This window comes from Morus notabilis, unplaced genomic scaffold, assembly GCF_000414095.1.
Source record: "Morus notabilis unplaced genomic scaffold, ASM41409v2 Scaffold100, whole genome shotgun sequence".
Taxonomy (NCBI): domain Eukaryota; kingdom Viridiplantae; phylum Streptophyta; class Magnoliopsida; order Rosales; family Moraceae; genus Morus; species Morus notabilis.
Window position 1 is genome coordinate 177,379 of NW_010361820.1, and position 27,486 is coordinate 204,864.

General features: G+C 33.0%; 2 protein-coding genes across 3 annotated transcripts; both read right to left on the minus strand.

Annotated features, from left to right (window-relative positions):
- Positions 1–129: 129 nt before the first annotated feature.
- LOC21408282 (methionine aminopeptidase 1A) lies at positions 130–4,620 on the minus strand. 2 transcript variants are annotated; one of them, XM_024167346.1, is made up of 17 exons: positions 4,487–4,620; positions 4,230–4,335; positions 3,715–3,765; positions 3,412–3,597; positions 3,164–3,239; positions 2,806–2,853; positions 2,603–2,647; positions 2,261–2,360; positions 2,091–2,142; positions 1,956–1,997; positions 1,608–1,669; positions 1,375–1,473; positions 1,138–1,211; positions 972–1,041; positions 761–826; positions 605–693; positions 130–470 (listed from the first exon to the last, which is right to left on the minus strand). In XM_024167346.1, the coding sequence occupies exons 2-17, from the start codon at positions 4,301–4,303 to the stop codon at positions 393–395; spliced, it is 1,212 nt and encodes a 403-aa protein (XP_024023114.1). In that variant the 5' UTR covers positions 4,304–4,335; positions 4,487–4,620; the 3' UTR covers positions 130–392. The 2 variants fall into 2 exon arrangements, with proteins under 2 accessions (XP_024023114.1, XP_024023112.1); XM_024167344.1 differs by having other exon boundaries at positions 4,230–4,348.
- Positions 4,621–6,481: 1,861 nt separating this feature from the next.
- On the minus strand, positions 6,482–11,076 carry LOC21408283 (probable pectinesterase/pectinesterase inhibitor 36). Its single transcript, XM_024167282.1, has 3 exons — positions 10,656–11,076; positions 7,770–8,102; positions 6,482–7,107 (listed from the first exon to the last, which is right to left on the minus strand). Exons 1-3 carry the CDS (start codon positions 11,074–11,076, stop codon positions 6,482–6,484), a joined length of 1,380 nt encoding a protein of 459 aa, XP_024023050.1.
- Positions 11,077–27,486: the final 16,410 nt, after the last annotated feature.

Genomic DNA, 27,486 nt, shown 5'->3' on the forward strand with positions numbered 1-27,486 from the left:
ATCCCAATCAATGTCCATTTGTTGATTTATTCAAGTTAAATGAAAGTATGGAAAATAGAAGAATCTCTGCATCGTTCATACTGCTTTATGACTTCTCAGGTTATTTGATACGAAAGAAATCTGATACTTTTATTCGATAAATTCGGCACTATTACAAAATTATTCCAAGGAACACATGAATAACAGCCTCTAGCAACAGTTGTAGCTTAAAACTAAAATTGAATGAAACTTGTCTAAAAATAGGTTACAATGACATTCTCATCCACAAAACAGCAACAATAGAAGCATGTAGTCACATGCATGAACTTTTATCTGTTATGTGTAGTTGTCTGAATGGGCTACCTTACATCTCTTGCCCTGCAAATTTTCACAAAAACGAAGCAGCATTGCAACTAGGCATTTAGCCAAGGGAACACATTTGGGGAGGAAGGCAACCTTGCTGTAAGAACCTCCACTCCTGTCTCGGTAACCTGCGCGATACGGCAATGCTCGTGATTTCATGAAATGGGGTTATTCAGGAGAGATATAATAACCAGATAAATCAAGTTGAATGCAAGTGCATCACTCGTTGATAAAATAACTTTTAAAACAGGTACTAGCTTACCAAGAGAGTGTGCTCAAACTCAGCACTGCGCTTTCCATTGGCGGTAACTACAGTCCATCCGTCGGGCCACATCCGATCACGCCAAACTCCTATCGAGAAAGTTCATAAGGCATTCGAATTGTTAAGCTCATAACTTGATCAATTGCAAAAATGTACCTGCGTTGATCATTGGTTCAATCGTAAAGGTCTGTCCAGCCTTCATAACACCGACTGCTTTATTTCCTGCTTGGGTTAAGGCAAGCAATGCAAAGAGCTAGAATAGAATATAATCACACGCACAAACACAGAATTACGATGTTTGCTTTAGCCAAAGAAACCAAAAACGAGAACAAAGTCGAGATTCAACTTCCAACTTTGTTGAGGATACTGCTGTAGTGAGGAATATTTGGCGCACAATGAAACAGTTCTCCAATACCATGACCGCAATACGATTTTACCTAAGGTACATGACATAAATGTAAAAGTTGTTATTCAAACTCTGTCAGTGCATGAACGCAAATTTGGGGTATAATCGCACTGAAATTGCTAATTACCACAGAGAACCCCGACATAGAAGCGTGGCGATTGATGACTTCACCAACTTCACGAAATCTCATCCCAGGTTTCACTGTGTTTATCAATAAACAAGATTTCAAAAACAATTTTAAATCAAGTTCTTAAACCATTCAGCATATTAGAAATCTCCGTAGAAGAATATATCCTGATTAACTCCGACGAGAGAGATTTCTTAAAGTTGAAAAATCAAATAATTGTTTGTCCAATACACGTACCAATAGCTATTGCCTTTTCCAAACATTCGTAGGTACATTGAACTAGTCGTTTATACTCTTCATCAACATTTCCCACAAAGAAGGTTTCATTTAGATCACCTGTATTATGAGTCAAACAATAGCCGGGTCAGTACTCATCGGGCAAGATTTGGATTAATCAAGGGAAAAAAAAAAGGAATTATAAACTTTTTGAAGGCATGAATCTAGATAGCTAATGAGAAAAGTCCTCTTACCATGTACACCTTTATAATACACTGTCACGTCCACATTTACAAGGTCGCCATCCTCCAACTTTCTGAAGCAAGCAATTGTGAAATATATATCAAGTACTCTCACTCAAGCTCACAGCAAACATTGAGAGCTGTTAAAAATACTAAACACTAAGAGACTTCGATAAGATGTGTTACAAACAAAAACAGATCTAGATATTTGTTACAAATCATGAGCTGTAAATTTGTGATAAAATAAGGATTTGTTGCATGGTGAAACAAAGGGAGGGAGAAGTGGGAGAGGTAAGAAGGAATGAAAAAAGAAATGGAAAGGCCGAGAGCACAAATAGTTCAATGAGTAGAAACAAAAACCTGGCATCAGGTATTCCATGGCAAATTACTTCATTAACTGACCTGCAACAAAAATGGAATGCAAGTGCATTTACTTGTTCAGTAACACTCAAGCCAACAAAATAACTGGGAATGCACATAAAAAAGAGTACCTACGTGCAGCAAGACTTTGGGAAGAAATGGTAGTTGAGAGGAGATGGATACCCTCCTGCAGTGAGGTAAGAAAAAAGCAAAATTAAAAAAAAAATGTTATGCCAATCATGGACCGTTAGGCCAATAGTACACCAATGATATCCTCCATTACAAAAAAAAAACCTATGTTATACCAGCAGCAATAGTTGCCTCATGAACCACTCTATCAATTTCATCGGTTGTGATACCAGGTCGTATTATTCTAGCAGCTGCATCCAAAACCTCCCTTCCAATCTAATAATGAGAAGATAAGAAAGTTACAAGCCTTTAGAAATCAACAATTTTGGTAGAAAGCAAAAATTCCATACACATTCTTTCTATTTCGTATCATATCTTCTTTATTTGCACATTCCTAATTATGCAAGGAGATTAGGAAATCAATTGTGAGACAATTAGCAAGATTTTCAACACAAAAAATTATGCAGCTTAAATTCTTCCCAAGACCAAAATAAATGAAAAGTAAAGTTGGAGCTTACTCGACAGGTTTCTCGCATTCTCTCAATTTGATCTGGAGTTTTGATCTTCAAAGTAAATACAAGTACAACTTCAATGAAGTTCCGAAAACAAAATGAACTAGGAAATAGACAAGAAAATGAAAACTGAAACCACAAAGGTTAACTATATTACACATAAGTAGAAATTGAAGTCTGACTTGAAAGGTTTTCACGCAGAAGCTTACCTCAACAACATGCTGCAGATCACTGTTAGGCTCAATTTTCGGGATTCCCTAAACGTTAAGAAAAGGAAAACGGTATTAGCAAAACTATGCTAGACTACCAAAGGACAATTGAGAAAATAATTGGAGAGGTGGGGGAAAGAAAACTGGTGCAGTCATATAAGAATAAGAAAGAATGGAAATCAGTACGAACAGTTCACTAAACTTGCATTAATCAGACAAAGACAGGCTATAAAGTGATCAAATATTCAAAATTCTCAACAATCAACGATTTCAAATTCATAAAACAAACTGGGTTTTAAGGAAAAAAAAAAAAAAGGTGATATTTGGCATTCAATTGGAAATGATTTTAACAACTTACATCAATTGCCCAATCAGGTACATCAATGTGAGCCGGTACAGCTCGCTTGCCAGATATAGGATATGGCCTCAGAGGCCTACATCAGAACAAAAGGCCAAATAGGATCAAAATAACAGATGGAAAGAGCGGCTAGTACATCTAATAAAAATCCATCAATTCATAATGCAGGCCAGAAGGAACTTAAACAAATATAAAGTCTCTCATATAATCGATAGGAATGCAAGGCAGAAAAAACACTAGATAAATACCCTGTCCAATCAAAATAAGGAAGTTTTGAGGTTCGAGCTTGTCCTTTTTTTAAGCAATATAGCCAACCTTCATTAGCGCCGTCTGTTTTTTTTTCACCAGGAGCACCTGCCCCTGACGCCGATAACTTTGCCTTCAAATGTACCGATTTATGAGAGCTCCAAGCAGCTTTAAAACAATCTTGAGTGCTGTTAAGATTCACAAAATCACCTCACACTCAAGTAAGGTAAAAGCATAATTTATAAAATTTACATTGCGCATTCACATTTACTAATGCTAGTATCAAGGTAAAGCATAGTACAAACCAGAAAGCAGCACCTTCACGAGGAAGCGTCAATTCCATACATTTGGGGCACCTGCAAATAGCAAAAGAAATTCGACCCAGTGATCAATTCGAGGAAATATGGCAGATTAAGGCTGGTTTGTGAATATTCAAATTTGTAACTTGTGAAATTCATTAAAAAAAAGGCTAAAAAAGTACCATTGTGTGTATACAGCAACACTTTCGCTAAGAGAATGTAATTATGAGTCACAAGTCATGAATGACCCATATGATCCAATATTACAATTTACACCTTTTAAGAACATATCTCATATTCCATACCCAGAAAAGGGATACTCCAAAAAGAAAAAAAGAAAAAAAAAAGAAAGAGAGACCACACATATATTTATTGTACAAAAAAGACCCAAACTTTCCTCTAATTCTGAAATCCAAAGACTCCAACTTTTCTCTTCATACTATTCTTTCCAAGTTCGAAACTGGGATTAATATGAAATTCCATCAAAAGAGAGCCAAAAAAAAAAAGTAAGAATAGCATACTGAAGATGGGCAGGCTTGCCACAACGAAGACAGGACAAAGCAGATGCTTCAGCCACATCTGAATCACCAGCCATGGATTCTCCTCAGATAATTCAATGCCCTCTTTCTGATATAAGCACCTGTGTTGTTTAGTTCAGGAATTGAAGCAATTAGTGTGTGTGTGTGTGTGTGTGTGTGTGTGTGTATATATATATATATATAGCCATGAGAGAACCAAAAATTGCAGCTTTATATATAGTTTTGAGAAAAAATCTCACAAGGATGAAGGATGAAGAATCCTCTGATATATGATCAGGCGAGGTCCTGAATGGTGTATTTGATTGGATCCTCAGTACTAGACAGGCCAAGGCGCGACTGAGACACAAGATTACGGCTAGGGTTTGAGGGAAATGCAGTGGACTTTTTTGCTTTGTTTTTTGTTTTTTACATTCAACAAATTAACAAATAATTAAAATGGAAAAAATCAGAGTTTATAAAAAAAATAATAACTAATGCAATAAAATAATATAAAAAAGAAACAGTAAATAATTAAAATAAAGAAGAACTTTTAAAAATATTTAACATAAATAACAGAAAATTATGAATTTATAAAATAAATTATTAATTTAATTCTAATAAACAGATTATTTATCTAATAAATTTTCTATTTTTTTTTATGAAATAACAAATGCACTATTCGTTGCAATAATTTTTTTAAAAAAATACTACTTACTACGATTTCCATAGCATATTTTGGTAACAAAAAGTGACTCTATTATTTAGATAAAATAATAGTCCGTATTCCATATTTACATCATAAACTCTTCTTTCACCCTTCAGTCTCTTTTTTATTATTGGTTATCCTCAAAAAAAAAAAAAAAAAAAATGAAACCAAATGACATTAGAGGGCATGTTGTTCAGGATCATTGTCATCTCGTTTCAATACCACAATATGTCGTTCGTCATTCAACAATGAGGACGGCGCTTCTATAACCGTCGTTTTAAAGTAGGATGAATGTTAGAGTTCGTTTGGTTCATAAATTAGAACCATGTGATTAGAACTATTTTCGATTTACGTATATTTTTTATGAGAGAAAATACTGTAGCGAACCACGAATCATGATTCGAATCAGGGAACGAATCCCTCTACCAAACATCACCTTAATTTGTCATTTTCTTTATCAACATAAAGCATGTCGTTTATGTACTTAAAAACTAAACATGTCGTTTATCCACCTCAGGTCACCTAGCTCAGGTTTTACCCCATGCTTAACTTACGTAGCTTGAGCTAGAGGTTTGAATGGTGGGCATTTGAACTGAGGGGGATGTATTCATTAGCCTAATTAGTATTGCTTAACTGATCTGAGTTAGAGCTAACTTGAGCTCCTAGTTTTGGCATTGTCGATGTCGAAAGCTAACCTCTACTTGTAAAAAATTATGGTATGACAACTCATTCTTTTTTCTTTATCAACAATAAAAATTTTGATTTTAACAAACGACATAGATTAGGGATTAATTCTTGTTTTGCCTTAAATAATCGGATTACTTTGAAAAAAAAAATAAGACATGTCATTTTTACCAACTAATTGTCGTTTGCTTTACCAATCACACAAATTAGGGATTAATTCTTGTTTTGCCTTAAATAATCGGCACGGTTTAAATTATTGTCGTTCATAACGATTCATCTCTCTCTCTCTCTCTCTCTCTCTGTTTTTTTTTTTTTTTTTTTTTAAATAAATGCTATGAATTGAAGTTATCAATATATATGAAGTGATCATTATGATTTTGATTTAAATAATTTAAACTTTCTAATTTGAATTAAGTTATGATTTTTTTAAAATAAATAAATAAATTGATTGAAAGTAGAGTGGAGGAATAAAATTCTAAAAACCAAGTTCCTTCGATCAAACATGTTTCTGATTTTTTTTTTTTTTTGGGGGGACATGTTTCTGAAATTTCGAGTCGAAATGTAATTTCTTCAATCAAAGGTTTCGATACTTCTTATGAAAAATTATCACACCATATAAATAAGTCCATATAACTACACCCATTTCCCACAAAACACACATTTTACATAGAATAGAATTATAGAAGCCAGTGCTACAATAATGAGAAAAACCAAACTACAAAGTAATTGTGTAGCAACTAATTAAGCCATAGTAAAAGCTATATCACTACACATATAATTAGTAACATGCACTAATTTTCATGTGACAAACTTAAAACTTATTATTATAGATAATCGTTTCCACAAATTAATTCAATATTTCTAATCATATTCCAATAGAGAATGGGACCCCAGTGACTGGAATCCAAGACCCTCCTTGAATAAAACTACCCACAGAAAAAGGGCTCGCTTGTTGATCACTATTGAGCACATGAAACAAAGTTGAAACGGCAAAATCGCCACTCCCCTCTTTCCACCCCTTGGGATCAATCAACCCATCCAAGTCCGTCTTAAGAAACACCGTCCTTGCGTACTTCTTCCACGGCCTTCCCAAGTAGCTCCTGAAGGCGCCCTTGACCGGGACAAGATCCGCCGCGGGCCTAACGCGCGACGCGTGGATCGAAATCCCCGTGTTCTCGTTAGGGTTGTCCCGCCCTTGAGCGGTGATCATGTTGCCTTGGTGGCTCATTGGTTTTCTTACGAATATGTCGCAGTTTTGGATCACGACCGGGGCGTCGCCGAAGATGAAGTCTACGGTGCCGTAGATGTGGCAGTCGCGGTAGAATTGGCGGAGGGAGTGGGCGTAGAGTGTGTCTTGGTTGCCAATTATGCCGCAGCGGTAGAACACCGATAGGTCAGAGCTCACCCGCAGCGCCACCGCCTGGTGCTTCTGAGGGCCGGCTGTGTTCTCAAATGTCATGTCCCTTGCCCAAAATCCATCGCCTGATACACCTGCCAAAGGCATAAAGGGGCAATAAAGGGTTGGGAAGTTTTAAATTGAGTTTTTTTTGTCAAGATTTTAATAGTCGGATGAACGTAAGGATTAATTTAGAATAATTTGATATATTGTTGATTCATTCATAGATTTTTTTTTAAAAGTCATGGATCAACATAATATAAGGCCTTATTAGGGGACTTATAAGAATGAGATTAACACTTTAAATATAAAAAAGTTAAAAACATTAGGAATTGGAATGAGATTAATCTTAACGGATTGGGAAGTTTTTACTTTTTAGCAATTAGTATTAAATAAGTTTGCGTTCACTTAATAATACACTGATACAGTGTTAGGAACAATATTACTTTCAACAATTACTAGCTGGCATAATCGGTAATTGCTATTTTTTATGGGTAAACACTTAAAAAATCATTATGTTAATTACTGTTAAGTTGATATAAGAAAAAATAAATAATATAAAAGTTAGTACAAATGTGAACCAATTTAGCGTCTAGAAATATCAAACTCCTTAATACATTAGATAAACCATAGTCTAGTTTCAATAAACGAAAAAATGTACTTTGGTATTATTCTTCTCTAAATAAATAACAATATTTTTTTTAGCAAATAAATGATTCAGATAATTCGAACTACGATCAATAATAAATCAACTTACCAAATGTGGCTGAGCTTATGGTGGTAGCGCCGTCGGGCACATTGCGGCTGCCGGTGACGATAGTTCTACCCATACCATCACCAACAAACATGACATTCTTCAACTTTCGACCAATCTCCACCTTCTCATTGTACACCCCAGCTTTCACATAGATTATTGTTCTTTGGCCTCTTCCACGCCCCATTCTGGCGAGGGCAGCCACTGCCTCGTTAATTGTGCGATGAGTGCCGGAGCCGTCCTTTGCCACCACAAAGTCAGCCTTCGAAGTTGCCGGATTCCATGAAGCCAAAAGCCCTCCGTTTGTGTTTGGACCAGTTTTTTGTGCCTCTGATACTTCTAAACTTGGAGAAGAGAATAATATCAGTCTTGCCACAAATTAACATTTTTTTTAGGTACCAATTTCAGTTCAGAAGTCAAGTATGACAAGTAAGAAGTAGCTATATATTAGATTTGGATTAATTTCAAAAATTCCTCCTGAATTATGACATTTGTAACACTTTGTCCTCAAATTTTAAAACGTAACATCCGCTCTCCCGAACTTTATTCTGTTAACAAGTTTTCCCCTTCTGTTACAATGAGTGACGGAAATTGCACGTGTCACTTATTTAGTGAGAATTAAAAGTTCAATTACGCTTATACCCTCTGAAATATAAAAAAATAATAAAAAAAACAAAGAAAATCCTCTCTCCCCCTCTCTCTCTCATCTATCTCTCTCTGACTTTCTTTCTTTCTAATTTCTATTTTTTCCAATTTCTAATTTCTAACAAGAGGCTCCTTGTTCTCCTCCTCTTCTCTATCCGGCAGCCCAGCCGTCGTCATCTCGCCGACCCACTGCGCCTCTTTCCTCTTCAGCCTCGGTGACCCAAATCCATCGCGCACCGTGACCCACCATCATCACGCGACCCGCGCTCCTCCTTCTCCAGCCCCGGCAAGCCTGGCCCTCATGCGACACACCGCCATTGTGCCCAACCCTGCTCTTCTCTCTCTCCAACCCCATCGCGACTCTCTGTCCGGCCTCGGCAACCCAACCCCATTGATGTTGTAGGTGGAGATCTAGTTTCTCAAATTTGGATTTTTTTGTTTCTCAGAGATAGAGCGATAATCGAGAAAGAAAGAGAGAGAAATTAGAGAGAGAATAACATAAAGGAGGCTAACCGGTGCATCCACAATGAAAACAGAAGGATTGTGGAGAGTGCTTTACATTTTCTTCAATGGTGTAGAGAGGCACAAAAAAACCTTTCTTATCAATCACAAGTAGAGTGCACCTGATGCTTGTGAGTGACATAGATAAGTGCACATCCAATTAATAATTTTAATTATAAATTATAAATTTTTTTTTTCAAATTGTGAAAGTGGCTTGACAGTGGAGAAAATTTATGTGCAAGAAATGTGGTTTCAGAATTAGTCCAGAATTACCCTCTTCAGATGGATCATGTGTCTGTCACGTGACGAATTCCGTTATTCATTAAGTAACAAAAGGGAAAAACTTGTTAACAGAATAAAATTCAGCGAGAGTGGATGTTACATTTTAAAATTTGGGGGCAAAAAATATTACAGGGTTATAATTCGGAGGGAATTTTTGAAATTAATCCATTAAATTTTTGTTTTATTTGTTTTTTAAAGGAAAAAAATTGAAGGGTGCAAATTTAAACTTTATACTTTGAACTTCTAAACGTTTAACATTAGAGTGGAGTTGGTGGAAACGTTCTAAAAATCATGTTACGTACATACCTAGGGCTTTTCTCTATTCTTTTTCTTATTTTTTCCCCTCATTTTCGTTTCAAACTCATCTTTTCCACCTGAGAGAAAGGAAGTATCTCTCTCTCATAGAACTTTTGTTTTGATCTATTTTATTTGCATATTGAGTATTATCTATCCATTAGATCTCAATATGTAGGGGTGATGAGTTAATATATTATACAGATCACTAGGTATGGTTTTCTATTAAGGAGAATGTAGTAATAACAAATTTATGAAATTAAATTAAGTAAATAGCAGATTTTAAAATTATTTTAAGGAAATAATAGTTTACCTCATAAATTTTTTTACATGTAAATGTCTTTGCACGATTGATAAAAAGATTTTTTTCCACGAGAATAAAGATTTTTTGGCCACGTAAATTATGTTTTAGGCCTGTCGTAAATGAAACATTTATACCGTAAATTGTTATTTACTTAAAATAGTTTTAAAATCTGGTATTTACTTAACTGTTGATTACTACAATTTCCGTTTCTATTACAAGTTTTTTCTTTTTTGTGTGTTTTCACACAGTCTCTTGTCAAATATGCAGATCATAAGTGTCAGATCTGGAAGATTTTAAGCCAACGACGATGGCTATCGATAACAAATTTGCAATTGTATGATCAATCAGAGGAACCTGCATTATAGGTGGCGGACTTTTAAAAAGAACCAAACATTTATTTATTATGGAACTCATTTTTTTCTCCCTCTTGTAAAATTATTATATATATGCCAATTGGAAATAGTGCATATTGAAAAAATCCTTCTTGTTCTTATGTCGAATTAATAGTTTAACTGTTTTGTCTATTATAATGAATTGTTTGTTAATCAATCTTGCTATTTTTTTTAAGATTTACAATTCTAATGTCCATCTTAATTGAATGAAAAACCGTTTTGATAGAGTATGAATTTACCGTTAAACTAATTACCCTGCAATCATCACAACAAATGTATCTAATTAGACAATACCATCAGGGGACAAAACAGTAACAAGAAGCCTAACACAAATATATTGACAATGATAAACAAAAGACAAAGTGAGGGGTGCAATTAATTAGGTTGAATGTTGAAACTAATCTAGTAAGATTTGCTACAAAATAAAGCCAGCAATATATAATATGCTATACTTACGGATCTTTTCCTTGCTTGTGCTCTTCATTTTGCTATACAAAGCAAGAGCTTCTCCAAGGGAAGTAGTCAAGTTTTGCGCTGCTAAATGAGACTGAGCCTCCACAAAACCCTTCTCAGCCAAGCCTTCTAAGCAACTTCTGTGGTTGGCGAGTACGGCGCCGAGCCATGTGAGAGCATCATCAACGGTGTATCGGGACGTCGCACCGGAGACCAACCGACTGAGCCGCGGCTCGCTCTCAGCATACAACTTGTTGCAGTCTCTTAAGGCCAAACCAACATTGTTTGAAGACTCTCTATCCAACCCATGTAGTTCCATAGAGGAATATTGGACCCAGTTCTTTGCTTGAAGAAGCTTGGCTTGGGCATGTTGAACCGTAATAGTAGTAGTTGTTAATGTTGTGTTGAGCTCTGGGAGGCAAGACATGGAGTTAGCCATGGCTAAGAGAAGGAGAAAGGTGGTCACTACACAAGTGGACATCTTGGTTGGCTTGTAGCTTAGCTGTTCCTTTCTAGCAAAATTGATGAAAAGTTGATCAACTCTTTTGATGCGTTGGAGTAGTGCATGTGTTAATTTATAGAAAATGCGAGGAAGCAAACACATGGACAAAGGTTTGTAGCCATGTGTCATGGTTGTAATCAAACTATATTATATATTGAGAGGAAAGAGCTCATCAAATCATTCATTCATACATACATATATATATATATAAATATATATATACACACACACATACATGTGGCATTTTATGATCGTCATTTCCACTAAAACACAGAAATGAACATTTATTCAACATAACACTAACGTTAAAAATATGTAACAGACTATTATTATTAATCCTTTATAACGTCATTGGTAAAAGAAATATATATAACACCAAGAAATTTAACTATCCCAAATTATTGTTAGTTATTTCTTTTCAACGTTAATGTTACATTGAATAAATTTTATATTATGTTCTTCACCTTTATATGTAACGTGAAGATATAATATTCCCAAGATATGACCATAGCAAAATCATATTATACCTCATGTCATCAAGATTGAAGCTAAGAACTCATGAAATGTACATTTTTTTTTCTAGTCATGTAAAAGCTGGCTTTAAATGACTATTGATAATTTAACTGCTCTCATGCCTACAAGGTTCCCATAAATTAAAGGCTCTGATACCCCTAAGGCTTTCATGGGTTAAAGGCTTGTATGTCTGAAAGGCTCTCGAGCCCCAAAGGCTTTCATGTTGTCTCAATACGCCCATTCATACTTTAAAGGCTCTCATGCCTCAGAAGCCTCTTTATGCCCCCAAGGCTTTCATAACTGAAAGACTCTTATGCCTTGAAGGCAAATGGATGATCATGACCGCACAGCTGAGCAAAACCCGCCCTTATGCTCGCTAAAAGTAAGACCTAATTGCTGCTTACTCGCGAGCAGGGGCGGCAAGAAGGGCTCAACACTTCCCTGCTACAAGCAAGGTGAGAAGAGCCGCCTAACCCCAACACTACTACAAATATACAGTAGATTAGATGACGCCTGATTAATGACCCTTTTTAGAAAACCGTTGTCTAATGTGCTTAAAAACACAGAACGGAGATTTTCGTGTTTTGAAAATCTATATGTACACATTAGACGATGGTTTTTAAAAAAACATTGTCTAATGTGGTATATTCGACGATGGTTTTTTAAAAATTGTCGTCTAATATGGTATATTAGACAACAATTTTTGAAAATCATCGTTTAATGTAAAAGAAAATTTAGAAAAAAATGGCGCACCTTTTTGGCTCATTCTTTTTCAAAAAGTTTTCAAATTTTCTCTCATCCTCTATAATTTTAGCATTCTTTTCTATCTCCCTTATTATACAAACTCTATAGTTTTATCTCAAATTCTTTCTAAGTTCCCACTCCCCCTTTCTCTCTCTCTCTCTAAGTTGTTTCTCTCTCTTCTCCTCCTCCCAATTCTCTCTAATTCATTTCCCTCCAAACCTTGAAGTATTTCCTCCAAATCCACTTCATCTCTTCCACAAACTTTTCACTCTCTAAACCATTGCTGAAGTCATCCTCATTGCCGTTGCCATCGCCGCCCACCGTCACCGCCCAAATCCAACAACCATGTTCATCATACTATCATAACCGCTGGAATCCAGTTTTTTATTTAGATTTATACTTTGTATTATGATTTTTTTTTGTTAGTGTTATTTTGTAGAGAAACTTTGTTAAGTTTTTTTTTTTTTTTTTTTTTTAGAATTTTTAATTTAATATATATGAGGAGTATTTGAAATAAGATTCTTTGGCCTTTTTAGTTTGTGTTGTTGTCTTTACTAAATCTGTGTTGTGAATAATATTTTGATAAAGATATTATTTGAACAATTAAAGAAATAGTGTTGTGTTAATATGATTTTTAAAAAAAAATAATTTAACACTTTTGACGACAGTTTTTTCAAAAACCGTTGTTAAAAGTAGCACATTAGACTACGGTTTTTGTAAAAACCACATTGGAGGACAGTTTCCATAAAAACTGTCGTCTAAAGTGTTTTCATTAGATTTTCATGCGCATAAAGTGCTTGACATTTAACGACTGTGGATAAGACGATAATTTTTAAACCATGCCATAAGTTTTAACGACAGTTATTAACCGTCTAATATACTATTTTTATTAGTGCCACTTGCAGGGCCATAGAGTTGGACTCTCATTTTTCTACAACACTTTATATTATACTTGCTTACCTTCTATTTTAAAAGAGCATGTAAAAGATCGTTTGTAATCTCAAAACTTCGATGAGAAATTCAACAACCACTCAGGTTACATTAATCAACCGAAGAACTTTAAATCCTTATGTCTTCTCTTTACTCTGATCTCATTTTTTATATATTTGTCGTTGTTTGATCTTTCTTAGTCGAATTTCAACTTATAGATTCGATTTATCTGAATTTGACGAAATTTTGATTTCCATCCTTGTAGTATATTTTTCCTGCAGAATAAGTATTAGCTATATGCCACCCGGTGGAGGGTTGGTTGTTTCCTTCTTCCAAAACAGCAGAGGTTTCAGTGTATATAGGCCTCCGTATTTATTTATCAACGCCCCAAAAGTGAAAAAAGCAAATCAAACAACAATATTATACATATAAGGAGCAAAAAAACGTGCTTAAAAGCCAAGTGCGTTGTAGTTAACTGATTTGGCAAGGTGAAGGAGAAGATATACGTGTTGGCCACAACTAAGTCCAATTTAATAATATTGCAATATATAACCGACCTAGGTGTAAATGGATTTCCGAGTATTGCCAACTAAAATTTGCCACCGATTGAAAGCTTAGACACAGAGCTGAGACAAAAGTTTATTTAAGAGCAGTGATGAAACTCATATATATTTGGTGTCCTTCTGTTTCTGAAAAAAGAAAAGTGGGCAGTGAATGCGTTAAAGAGAACTTTGTCCGGTGTTAAAAGTATAAAATTATTATTTTAATACTCCCCTTTATATGTAGAGTTAAATAATGGGTAATCGTGTAAGTAAATTAATTAAAAAATTTAACACGTGAATATTTAAATTTGAGATATATTAAAGACCCAACACATGATGACAATTTTATATAAGGATAAAGAGTACAATTACGGAAGTTTGAACTCAGGACCTCCTGCTCTGATATCATGTTAGTTTACCAATCCATCCTAAAAACTTAAAAACTTAAACTATTAACAGATGAGTCAATAATAATTTTATACTTTAACATCCAGTTCTTGTAGTAATACTCCAAGAACTGATGTTCATTGAATTCTAAAAAATGTTGTGTATTTATTTATTTATTTGGCTGCGGAAATTTTCTTTTTAATGTAAAATTTATTTCTTTTTTATACACCAATATTACGTAATAGATATTTGTTTTACTCCTTACAAAAGTTATTAGCTTACTTAATTATTTGGTAATTATTTGTTACGTTGTTGTGACTTTTTTTTAATATAGTATGGAGTTTATTACTCTTATCCATTTATTTCACCGATTTAAATTTAGAATTCGAGTTTTGTTATAGTAAAAAACTCTCAGAAGCAGTCACATTTAACTTTTTAACTATAATAAAAAGTTCTCACATAAAATCATATCTCAACTCAACTTAAAAATTTGAATTAATAAACTAAACGGTAAATAAAACCCTGAATGAACACTCACATCCTCGTATATTCACGCATTCAACCACGGTTTTGGGTTTTGTTGTAACTGTGACGTTGTCATTATTATACTAGAGTATCTAGCTCTAATTATAATTACTATTATTTTTTTTTAAATGGAGCTCTAGTTATTTTTACTCTTTACCATTAACAAAAACTATGTGATTACAATATGAAAAAACGAGACAACTATTCTTTAAAATATATAGGTCTTAGTAGTGCTGGAATTTTAGACGGGCCGCCCGCGACCGTCTGAAAATACCGAGTTTTTACCCGAGCTCGAGCTCGACCCGCCTAAAAAATTCAGGCCGCCCGCCCGAGCTAAAAAATGCCCTTGAATGGGCAGTGGGCTTATATTTGGCTGCCCGAACCCGACCGGGCTGCTCGAATAGCCTGAATTTTTTAATATTTTTTAATATTTATAATTATTAAGTTAGTTTGTGTTAAAATTATATAAAAATCAAAATTAGCATTCAACAGACATTATTAACACAATTGAATAAATTAATCATGTATAATAATTATGTATATTAAATTCGTAATTCATGATTGCCTAAAAATCTTACCAAGAAAAACCCAATTGGGATAAAAACTTGGCAAGGAAAAAAGAGTGTAATCATTTTGTGACGAATTACAAATTTTACAAACTTACAAAGTTATACAATTACAAATACAATGTCAAAAGTAAATACATATTTACAAATTACAAATTTACAATTTAATTTGAAGCTGAAGGATCATCTTCAAAATTAAATGTTAATCGATTAAATTCATCGATCCATTCTTGGCTTGCCGGCAAAATTGTATCCTGTAGACGTTGATCGGCCCGATCCCAATCCTTAATGCAAACCAAGGCTTCAACAATATCCCTTTGCAATGCATTCCGGCGTTCCTCAAGTATTCTTCTCGGATGAAATAGTGGAGACTGAGATCGAAAATATATCCATTGCAAATCGGGTTAGGATTGGCCAAGTTAATGCCCGTGACCTCCACTATTGAACTAAGTCAAACGATTCTGCCGTACCATCGACTACTAAGCCTTCACTGAGGTATGCCATAAGCTCGTTGAAGCTGCTGCCTCCGCTGCCACTTGTTGATGAAGATTCACTCCCAGCTTCTGTTTGAATTGTCTTTTTATTCTTCTTCAACCTAAAAAGATTCAAGAATGAATGCGGGTTTTCGTCTTGTTATTGCGGTTCTTGTACTCTAGGAGGTACTCTAAACCTAATCTCATATTTACTATAGATCGAATATATTTTTTCCTTTATTATTACATATTAGTCCTAACAATTGATGCCTAAAAATTCACCTAAGTTATCTAAACCACTTTCTAAACCTTCTAATTTTAATCTAGGATAAAAAATAGTACCTAAACCATACAATAAAGGCAACTTAGACCAATATTTTATAAATTTCTTTTCCATTGAATGGATAGGAACTGCTAAGATTGGGTCCTCCCTATATTCGCAAAATAAAATACTAATTCGTAAAAGTTCTCCTAAAGCTAAAGGTGACGTTGGATAATATATTCCACTAAGTTTTAGAGTCACTTCATGAAACCTACCTAAAAATGGATACAAAACTTCGGCAATTTGCCAATCATATGCGTATATATGATTTACTCCTACTTTTGCACACATATAGTTTGTTATAGCATCCTTATAGGGGATGCATTGTTGAAGCATTATGTAAGATGAGTTCCATCTTATAGGCATATCTAACGCTAATGCTCTAAGAGGTATATTTAATGCTTGTAAGAACCTAAACCAATCTTCTTGTCTTTGGTTACTACCTTGAATCCATGCAAGACTATCTCTAATTCTTTTAATGTGGTTACCCATTTCTTTTAAACCAAATTTAACAATTAAATTAATTACATGACATGCACAACGTTGGTGGAAAATTATACCGTCACCGAATAAACTTAAATCATTTTCAAAGAACTCAATTGCTTTTGTATTGACACTAGCATTATCTAATATTTTAGCCATTACTTTATCTCTTAATTTAAATTCATCAATTACATTTAAAATGGCACTATATATTAAATCCGAACTATGTGATCCTAGAACACATTTAAAACCTAATATTCTCTTATCTAAATCAAACCCTTTAAAGTAATGTCTGGTTACAGCTAAATAATCTTTATTGGCAACGGCAGACCAAATATCTGCCATTAACACAACGCACCCGCTAGTTGAGTGTAAAAGGTTTATTAATGCTTCTTTTTTTTAAAATAATTTTAATAAATCTTTCCTAAGAGTAGTTTTTGAAGTGAACTGTGCATTAGGATTATGTACAACCTTAATATATCTTTTCCAATTAGAATGCTCTACAAAACTAAATGGTTGATCCAAAGCAGCTATCATTCGTGCAACTTCCATACGATCTACTTGCGAATCGTATTTTCAAGTGGTTAAACCACCGGTTGCGCGATCAAAAAATAATTGTGTTTGGCGGAGTTCGGATCTGCCTAATTGGCTAAGCTTTTGAAGACACTTTTCGGAGTGTCTTCTCAAGTGTGTGGTGCTGTAAATAGTGTCACCTTGTAATTTAGATAAACAATATTTACACTGAGCTATATGTTTAGTGTTACCTTCATTGTCGATCTCCTCAATTATGTCGAAGTGATCTCAAACTGTCGAGGTGCGCTTGCATTTTCTCCTAGAGGTTGCAACACTTGCAAACGCAGTCGCACCACCATTGCGACCACGACCTCCAGTACGTCCAGAAGGGCTCGGATTAGTAGATTCCTGCATAACAAATTCATTAGTGGGAAATGCCCTTCTTCCACGTTGTGTTGGGCATCAACGAGAATACCACTATAACTAAAAGGATCCATTATAAAAAAATAAGAGCGATTTGAGAGAGAGAGCTTTAGGATAATGTGATAGTTTTTGAAAAAATTGTGACAGAGATTTGAGAGATTGAGAAAGATTGAGAGAAATTGAGAGAGATTGAGAGAAATTGAGAGGGATTGAGAAAGTTTGAGTGAGAAAAATGTGCGGGGGATGGGGGTATTTATAGAGAAATTTTTGGGTTAAAAAATTGATTTTGTTTCAAAAAATTCGGGGTGCAACGGCTACTTTAGGAATTGGCGGGTCGGGTCGGGCACCAACGGTCAGAATTTTAACCTTTTTTTGGGAAATTCGGCCAGTCGGGCATTCGGGCAAATCGGGCTTGGCCGGAAAAATTCGAAAAGCACTCCAGCAGACGGCAGTTGACGGCGCCTACACGGCGGCGGGCTCCGGCGAGGTGCTCAAATTTAGGCTGCCTGAGCCCGAGCCCGAAAATACCACTTTGGACGGGCCGGCATATGGGCCTGCCTGCCGAGCCCGAAAAATTCGGGCAACGGGCATGCCCACCGGCCTAAAGTTCCACCACTAGGTCTTAGATGTATATATTTTACGCCTGATTAAAACCCTTTAATTAAAAAATTATATTAGTAAAAAAAAGTATTAATAAAAAATAAATGATAAACATTTTAGTATAATATATTTTATAAAAGGTGAGTTCATCAAATTTTTTTTTTTTTTTTTAACAAATATTAGTAATAGGTGTGCCCGGAATTAGAAACGACGTAAAGAAAAGGAGGATGACAAAATCATGATGTTGTTTTCCTGGAGCAAATAAACAACAGTACTATCGGCCCATTCAACTTTAAAACAAAAAATAAAGAATAAAAATAAAAAAAATTGGAGTTTTCTTACTTTTGATACATGTTGTTTGTTGCAAACACAAGTAAACGAAAAAAAGTCATTTTCATCCAAAATAAAATGACATTGTTTGTCTTGACATTCTTTCTTGTAGGGCGTCGTAAAACGACATGGAACCAGAAATGTCAGAGAAGCATGCACGAAAACATTCGTTGAAATTAAGTCGTTGGCTATAGGAAAAAGTAGAAACGATGATGGTTAAAAACATTCTTCAAAAGATATAACGACACCTTAAAAAGCACAGTGAAATCCAGTGTCATCGAGATACGACGAGTACGGCTTATAAGCTTTGACGTTTAATACACACACGAAATACTATATGAACTCAGAGAGGGCATGTTTGATAACAATTACTTGTTAAATGTGCCACTTTAAACTACACTATCTCTAAACATGTCGGTATTTTAGCTGAAAATTATTTTCTTACTCAAACAAAAGAATTCTTTTAAATGATATTTTTAAATTAATAATTAAAATTATCACACTTTATCAAAAACAACCCAAATTAAAGTTTCAAAAATATAGATTGTATCCTCCTCAGAATTATCATCAATATACAAATAATACAAATATTCCAAATCAAAATCATAAAAAAAAAACTTTCTTCACAAAATCTAATCAACTACAAAATATTTTATTTTTGAATTTGGGTGGAGATTTAAAACTCAACACCTTGTAGTCGAGTCCGGAATGAATTACTACTAGGCTTATATAATTTCAACCACATTAACACAAAATACTTAAATACAAATAAATACACATATAGAAACCAAAACAAAAACTTAAATGCAAATTAAAGAGATAGACGGCCGGGGTGACGCGACGACATGTTGGAAAAATTGCAGTTTTGTTGCAATATTTACTTTTAAAATTTTTCCAAACTCTATAGATCCTTAACTCATGTTGCTATCATCCATGGAGCTATGGTGGGACGTGCCACCACTCAGTATTTTTCTATTTGTAATTTTTTAATTTATAATTTTACTTTAGTTTTTCAAATTTACTCCCATCAAACTACGTTTTTCTTACATGTGATCCCTCTTTTTTTTTTTTTTTTTTTTCTCTTAAACCTCACTAATATTTAAACAAGTTATTATCCACTTTATTTTTATACGCTTTTATAAAAGCTCTGATTGCTTTTCGAGATTTATTAGATTCAACAACTAGCTAATACAATTTTGTTTTCTATAAAAACTAATATAATTTTAACATCAAACTTTTAAGATGATTATTACATGTGAATTTTATTTTTTCTTGGTGATTAATTTTGATCTTTATCGTTAAGTTTTATTTCTCAAAAAAATTGTTAGTACTTAAAAAAACAAAAATGTTGAGAAATAAAACAAATGTTCTTTTCAATGCCCTGAAATACAATCATGGCTCCGTCCTTGGTTGCTGCATAAAATAAAGTAAGATCAAATGTTCTACTTAGGCTAAATGAAGAAGAAGGGGATTTAAGAGAAAAAATAGAATTTAGAAAGGAGGGAGAAATGCTGTGAGTGCTTGAAAATATAGGAAGGGGATAAAATTTAAAAAATTTGTGCGCAGAAGATTGAGTAGGAAAAAATATGCCTTTTTTTTTTAATTTAAGAAATTTGCTATTTAACGCCATTTTGATCAGGAAACTATCATTTATTATTGATAATTAAACAATGGTTTCATAGAAACCACCATCATGCATGTTATAATGTGCTTATACAAATTTTCAAAACAGGAAAATTCTCAGTGTTATTCTTGGGAAAAACTGTCAATTAATATGTGCGTATGGAGTTTTGAAAAATGAGAACATGAAAGTTTTCAAAAAAAAAAAAAAAAAAATCGTCGCCGTACGATTTCCAAGAAGAAACCATCATCATATATGCTTTGTCTAATAATCTCCAATCTGTTGTAATAGTTAGAACATAAAATTCTAAAAAGTTAGGTACTGTCTTTATGAATTGTAACAAAACGTGAAGGAATAAACTTTTCATGTCACGAAACTATACATGTGTCCCCACTTTGGAGCTATTATTTAGCTGATAAGTCAAATTTTAGACGAGTTGATCAATGTTGGTGATCTATTATCCATCTTTTTTCTTTCTTTCTTTCTTTTCTATTTCCTTGTCTATGCGTACCGTGTCTTGAATGATCATCAATATTAAACACCAAACTTATGCAGCGAGTCAAAACTCAATAGGATGATGATAATGACTTTATTCGATGATGTTTGTGATGATGAATGTCTGATAATGTCCTTAATTAATTTGTTTTCTTTATGTCTTGTAAGTTTTTTTTTTTTTTTTTCCTGTTTTGAATAGTTACATAATAGCAATTATTGTACGTAATATTTCTTTTTTATCAGTTATCTTTATATCATTTAGTCAAATAACGATGGGGATGGTAATTATTATATATCCTCCTCGCACGTCGAAATATAACTTTGAACTACATATCATACGTATAATGGTTACTTGAAGACTTTGATGATGAGATAGTATAATGATATAATTGTTAAAGTCAATATCTAAATCAGACTTGATCAAGATAAACCACGATTTTTTTTTAATTTTTTTTTTTAAAGTATACTTATGAGTTATCCTCTTTCTAATAGATTAATTATTGTATTAATATGCACAGACCACGCGTACATATATAGGTAAGCACAGCATACAAATTAAGATTGATCTTATAACAAAAACTTCATTATATTGATCAAAATGATCATGATAATCTTTTAAACGACACTAATGTTCCTCAAAAGATTTTTGAGATATGGGATGAGAGAGGTGTACTGCTTTATGTAAGGATTTCAAGTGTAATCGATCGATATATTATACGTAAATGTTGTACACGGAAGGAAAAAAACAAAAGCAAAAACAAAAACAAAACAATAAACACAATTATCTGATAATTAATTTAGTGTAGATTTTATGATCGATGATCACATCCATATTACAATTAATATATCTTTAGGTCTTTCCCTTAACTCTAATCTATATATTTGCGTACATCAAGAATATTCCAATATAATTAAGCATTACTTAATTTATTTATAGGTATAAATACATAAATTTACGCTTAATTAATTCTTTTTCCTGTCTTTAGATCCAATTATACAAAGCACAAGGGGGGAAAGGAAGAGAAGAAAAAATTGAACAAAACTTGAATGTTATTGTTAAAGTATAAAATTATTGTTGGCCCACCTCTTATTAGTTTAAGTTTTTAGGATGGATTAGTGAACTAACATGGTATCAGAGCGGGAGGTCCTGAGTTCAAACTAATTACACTCTTTATCCCCATTTAAATTGTCATCATATGTTGGGTCTTTAATATATTTCGGGCTTAAATATTCACATGTTAGGCTTTCTAATTAATTTACCCACATGATTATCCATTGTCAAACCCACAAGTAAGGAAGAGTGTTAAAATATAAATTATTGTTGACTCACCTCCTATTAACTTAAATTTTTGAGATGGATCGGTGAACTAACAGTTATTATAGATTTTCTTTAGGTTTTACCCTTGGAGTTTTATCTTCAAATCGGCCGGAACCTACTAGATCTTCTTATTTTCCTTATATTCCTTTCCTTTTCCATTTTTCCCCCCAATAATAGAAGCTACTATTATTTCCTTTTTGCTTTTTTTCTTTTTTTGGCTAGTACTACTATATCTAATTCTTATTTTCTTTTATTTCCTATCTTTTTTTCTTTTTCTTTTTTTCCCCTTTTCCCAATTATAGAAGCTACTAGATCTTTTATTTTACAAAGTTCGAAACTTATTTTAGTTTGAAGATACGATGTATATCGACCATCACGTGCCAGTAGCTGTGAGCCAATGCAGCAAATCCCACGGCTTAATCGGATAGACACAAATAATTGCCCACATATAATATATATATATATATATATATATGTATGTATGCATGTCCTCAGCAAACGTAATCATCTTCCTACAATTTGAGGAATAGGAGTAGCTTTGTCAATGGTGTTCCTTATCATTTAATTAATTATCACCATAATATTCCAAAAATTTAATTTATATGCATATTAAATATGCAACTTAAACATCTTTCTCTTTGTATGTTTTTAGTTTATATGGATTTTTTTCCCATATTAAAAAAAGACACTCTGGGCTTTGATTAATTAACTATATATTGCAAGTTGATTCCTTGATCTTTAAGTAAGTATTTGCCTTTTTAAAATCAATCCAACTTTTTATATATTTATTTGTCGACAATTTGGGCACAACTTGTACTTAATATTGTCAAACACACTTGGCATGAAATTGGGCCATTTTGCTAACGATATTTTGTCCATAACTCTAATTAGTTGAATATAAACCGTATGTATCATGAATGACATAATTAGTTCATCATGAGGAGGTGGCTGATGTAGCCGAACTGTTAACAAAAAATAGGAAGAAAACGGGATAAATCCTAAGATTCGATGATTCACTTAGAGTATTGAAAATAAGACTTATAAAATAGTTAATTCGCTTGCAACTATTAGGAAAATAGAAATTAATCACCCGTTGATCCCTCAAAGTATCGAGTATTTGAGAAGCACAAATTCGTTGATTCTGACCAATGCTGAAAATTGATGTAAGGTGGAGAGAATAAGCTCTGAATTTTATTATAAATAATTGTATTGTCAAATAACAATATTATCTACCTTTTCAAATAGAAATTGAAAATCAAAATAAAGGAAATACACCTATCTAGCATTGAAAACTATATAAAAAAAAAAACTAAAACTATCCAAAATTAGCAATCAAAATAAAAGAAATTAAACCTATTTGTGAACTGAGTTGCATTAGAGATGGCAACAGAGTGAAGAATGATTTTTCATACCCATCCATGCCACCCAAAATCCCCCCATCCCCGCTTAAACAGAGGCAGAGTTGGGATCGGGGATCAATCCCTGTCGGGGAATACCCGCTTCATTTCCCATCTAATGTAACAATGCGTTTCAAAATTATATCAATTTAAAACAAAGATATAAAAGTAAATTTTCACTACAAATTTAAACGAAAATAAAAGGTTGTACAAAATAAACTAAATTCTAGACATATGCACACCAATCTTAATAATAAAACTCAAAAGGGCTTATTATATTTAAAAAGTAAACATTACTAGATTTATTTATAATATGAAATATAAACATTTGTATAAATATTAAAGCAGAAGCATGGTCGAGAGTGCTTTCCTCATCCCTATCTTATTACGATTTGGGGATAAGATTTTATATCCATGCTCGCTTTCATCCTCAATTATTGTGTTCCATCCCCACCTTTTTTAGGATGGATCCCCAAGAGACCCCATCTCTAGGTTGTATCGTCCGGTTAACCGTCGGGCTTCAACCGTTAACTCCTCTGCATTCCTCTGTATCACTGGCTTTTTTTTTTTTTTTTTTTTTCCTCCTAGCTAAATTTCAGGTTTCTTTCTTATATATAATATCATGGCTAATTGTAAGATCATTAGCTGCTTAGAATACAGTGCAGGTCATGAATTAAATTCGTCGGAAAAACTTGAATATTGTTGATAAGCATGCATGCTTGTTTAGTTGTTTACTCATATTTTGAGTTTCTCTACTGTTAGAACGAACTCAGTTGCTGTGTTTTCTCCTCTTATATTATGAAACTCATGTTTCACGACTTTATATAATTTTGTATGATATACGTGATGGCAAAGGTTTTATTTTTATTTTTATTTTGATGGAATAATGGCAAAGGTTTTATTTGTATGGAATAATGCCAAAGGTTGGTGCCTACCCAGTTGAGCCTCAAACTAATTTGGTGCACCAAAAATCTAAAGACTGGGGTAATATTGCGTGGAAGCCTTAACATATACATATACATATACACATATATAAATGTAATAATATTAATATTTGTACATTTATATATCTACTCGTTAAAGAGTACTGCAGCTCGATAGGTCTTCATATATTTCTTTGCGTTAGGCAGGTTTGGAAATGGTCAACCAATTACGTAACTAAATTCTGCTATGAATAATGATGGAAATAAAACAAAAATTAAGAAGAGACGAAGGTAGATAGCCTCATTTAGTCTTCTTATTCTTTCTTCTTTTTTTTTTTTCTCCCATTTCTTATGTTTCCCTTTATGTGTTCAAAAATGTTATTAGCAATAGTTTCTGAAATTAAGCATTATTGTAATGTTTCAGTCTTGTTCTAAACTATGGAGAAATTACTCCTCAAACATTTTTTTTTTTTTTGTTTTCCGCAACTTTAGTCTTTGACACTGAAATTAATAAATGATTTTTAAGATTTAACTGATATAATTAATCACATACTTATTAAACAACAACTTAAAATTTTGCAAAATATTTACACTAATCAGTGCAAAATTTTTTGCTTTTAAATGGTGTTTAATAATAGCGAAGCAAATAATATTGAGCACTTAATTAATTATTTCCGTAAATCTTTAAGTAATTACACGATGAACACATAATTACCTTTATTAAATTATAATGAAAAGGAGACATTTATATCAATGTACCATGTATTTTGGGTTTAGATCACATATACCATTTATTTTGAATCTCATTAAACATATACTAACATTTAAAGTGTTAACAAATTCATACCCTACTCATAATGCACATTTTAGACTAATTTAATGACACTTGAAAGGTCTTCGTATACAGTTGGTGAGGTACAAAATAAATGGTATATTTTCTGTATAAACCCATGATAACAATCATGTACTGTGTGTGCATTTCCCTATGAAAATTTTCCCTATGAAAAATTCATTGTCCTTTTGTTGTTATTAGGGAATAAAATTGTCAAAAATAGAAGTTAATGCTTGTAGTTTAGGGATCTAATAGCGCCCACGCAACCCAATTCTGACTTGTTTCTAAGCTACAGTCTTTTAATTGAGTGTCATTTTTTTTTTCCTTTTTGCTGGATATTTGCCTTTGGTTGAACGTTTCTTTCTTGTGCTACTTTTCTTTTGTATTAATAAATATGTATGGAGGGGTAGAGGATGAGTTTGTTGAGATATTCTTCTTAATTTTAATATTAGTTATCCTCTCTTTTCATTTACTGAAAGTATTAACAAGAAATACTTTCAGAAGAATATCATGTTATTTAGTTGCTCTATGTATATCGCATAATTTTATAATGGTTTTTGAGTATGAGAATTGAGATGTGTTCGTGGTTTTTGAGTATGAGATTTGAGATGTGTTCGTTTCACAATACAGGTCACAATTTAATTTTTTTTACTGCGGCGTTTTTTCTCACAAAAATTGAATTTTTTTTATAACGATATTTTCTTTTAAATAAATTCATTTTTCAACTCAAGTTCTCAACTCGACCCGTGGAATGAATGGTGCCTTGATTTTTTCATGTACACTTCTACTGAATTTTACAATTTTTTTTTCTTTTTATATTTACAAAAAATATTGTTAGTGTATGCCTTTACTGATGTAAAAGACTAGCTCCGCCACCGTATGTATATGTATGTGTGTATCCTAAGACTACGTACTAATTAATCTATAAATAGTCATGAACTAATTAACTAATAATGGAAGTTTTGATGATGAATAGCTATGGACTAGTTTTTATTCTTGTTGGCCTGAAAAACTAACAAATTGTTAGTACAATGTATCTGTTGTGTCCTGTATTGAACTTCAATTTCTTCCTATTTTTGCAATTGCTTCTATAACAAATAAGCTAAATATCGGTACATGACTTGGTCAAGCAGTCCTTACAGTATTGGGCATATAAACCCAAAATTTTGCACAGAAACTAGTTTCGGGGGAAAAAAAAAAACAGTAGACCGAGGATTATTCAAAATGGTTAAAAGAAAAGAAGATGGATTTTGACTTTAATTAAATCGGCCAATGTTTGACATTAATCTTTTATCTTCCATGGTCAGTTGCAGTCAAATATTTGACATGAGTACTTAATGATTTGATTAAACTAATCCGTCGGTTTTTATTTTTTGCTTTTTATTTTTCTTTGCTGTAATAGTTAGTTTAATATATTACGTAACAAACTGACATATATTAACGCCTTTTGGTTTTCGGGTTCCTGTTGCTTTCCTTAATCCATATATAGTATACTATAGTCTAAATATGCTAAAGCATGGGAATTACTTGTAGCATCAGTCATTATTGGATGAGTAAATATTTAAAAACACATATTTCACTACAAGAATAATCACTTTAAGAGACCAAATTTTTTGATACCAAAAAATTTTTGGTAGCAGAAAACACACTTTTTGCTACTAAACTTTGATAGCTGAAAGTATCAAGGCTTTAGTTACCAAATTTGGTAGCAAAACCAACACAATATGCTACCAAATATAATTTGGTAACAAATAATATGACGGGAAATGAAATTTGGTTCCCGCCAATAGTTTTTTGCTACCAAAATAATATTTGGTAACAAAAGCATAAGATTCTGCCACCAAAAATTTAGTAGCAAAATATGACTTTTTTGCTACCAAACATGTTTTGGTAACAAAAAGTTGACGGGAAGCAAAATTTTTTCCCGCCCGAGGTATTTATTACCGAATTATTTTTGGTAGCAAAACATATAACATTCACTACCAAGAGTTGGAAGCAAAATATAACTATCTACCACTAAAATTTGGTAGCGAAAAATCAAGTTTTTACTACCAAAAAACATAATTTTTTGCTACCAAATTTTGATAGCAGAAAACATGATTTTGCTACCAAATTCTTATTTTAGTGACAAAAAGGCTTTTTTTTGCTACCAAAAGTTGTGTTTGGTAGCAAATCATATAAAAACATTAATATTTATATTTTGTGTTTGTATTACTTTTTTTTTTTCAATATTCTATGAATATGTCCTATATTAAGTTTTGACAATCATCCTACTCTATTTTGTATAACAATTATTTGATAATTTAGTTATTTTGTGTACGTGGAACAAGAGACATGTTCATGTGTACACATATGTGATCTTCTTAATTAAGTATATGTTCCACATAGAGTAGTATATAATCTCGGTATT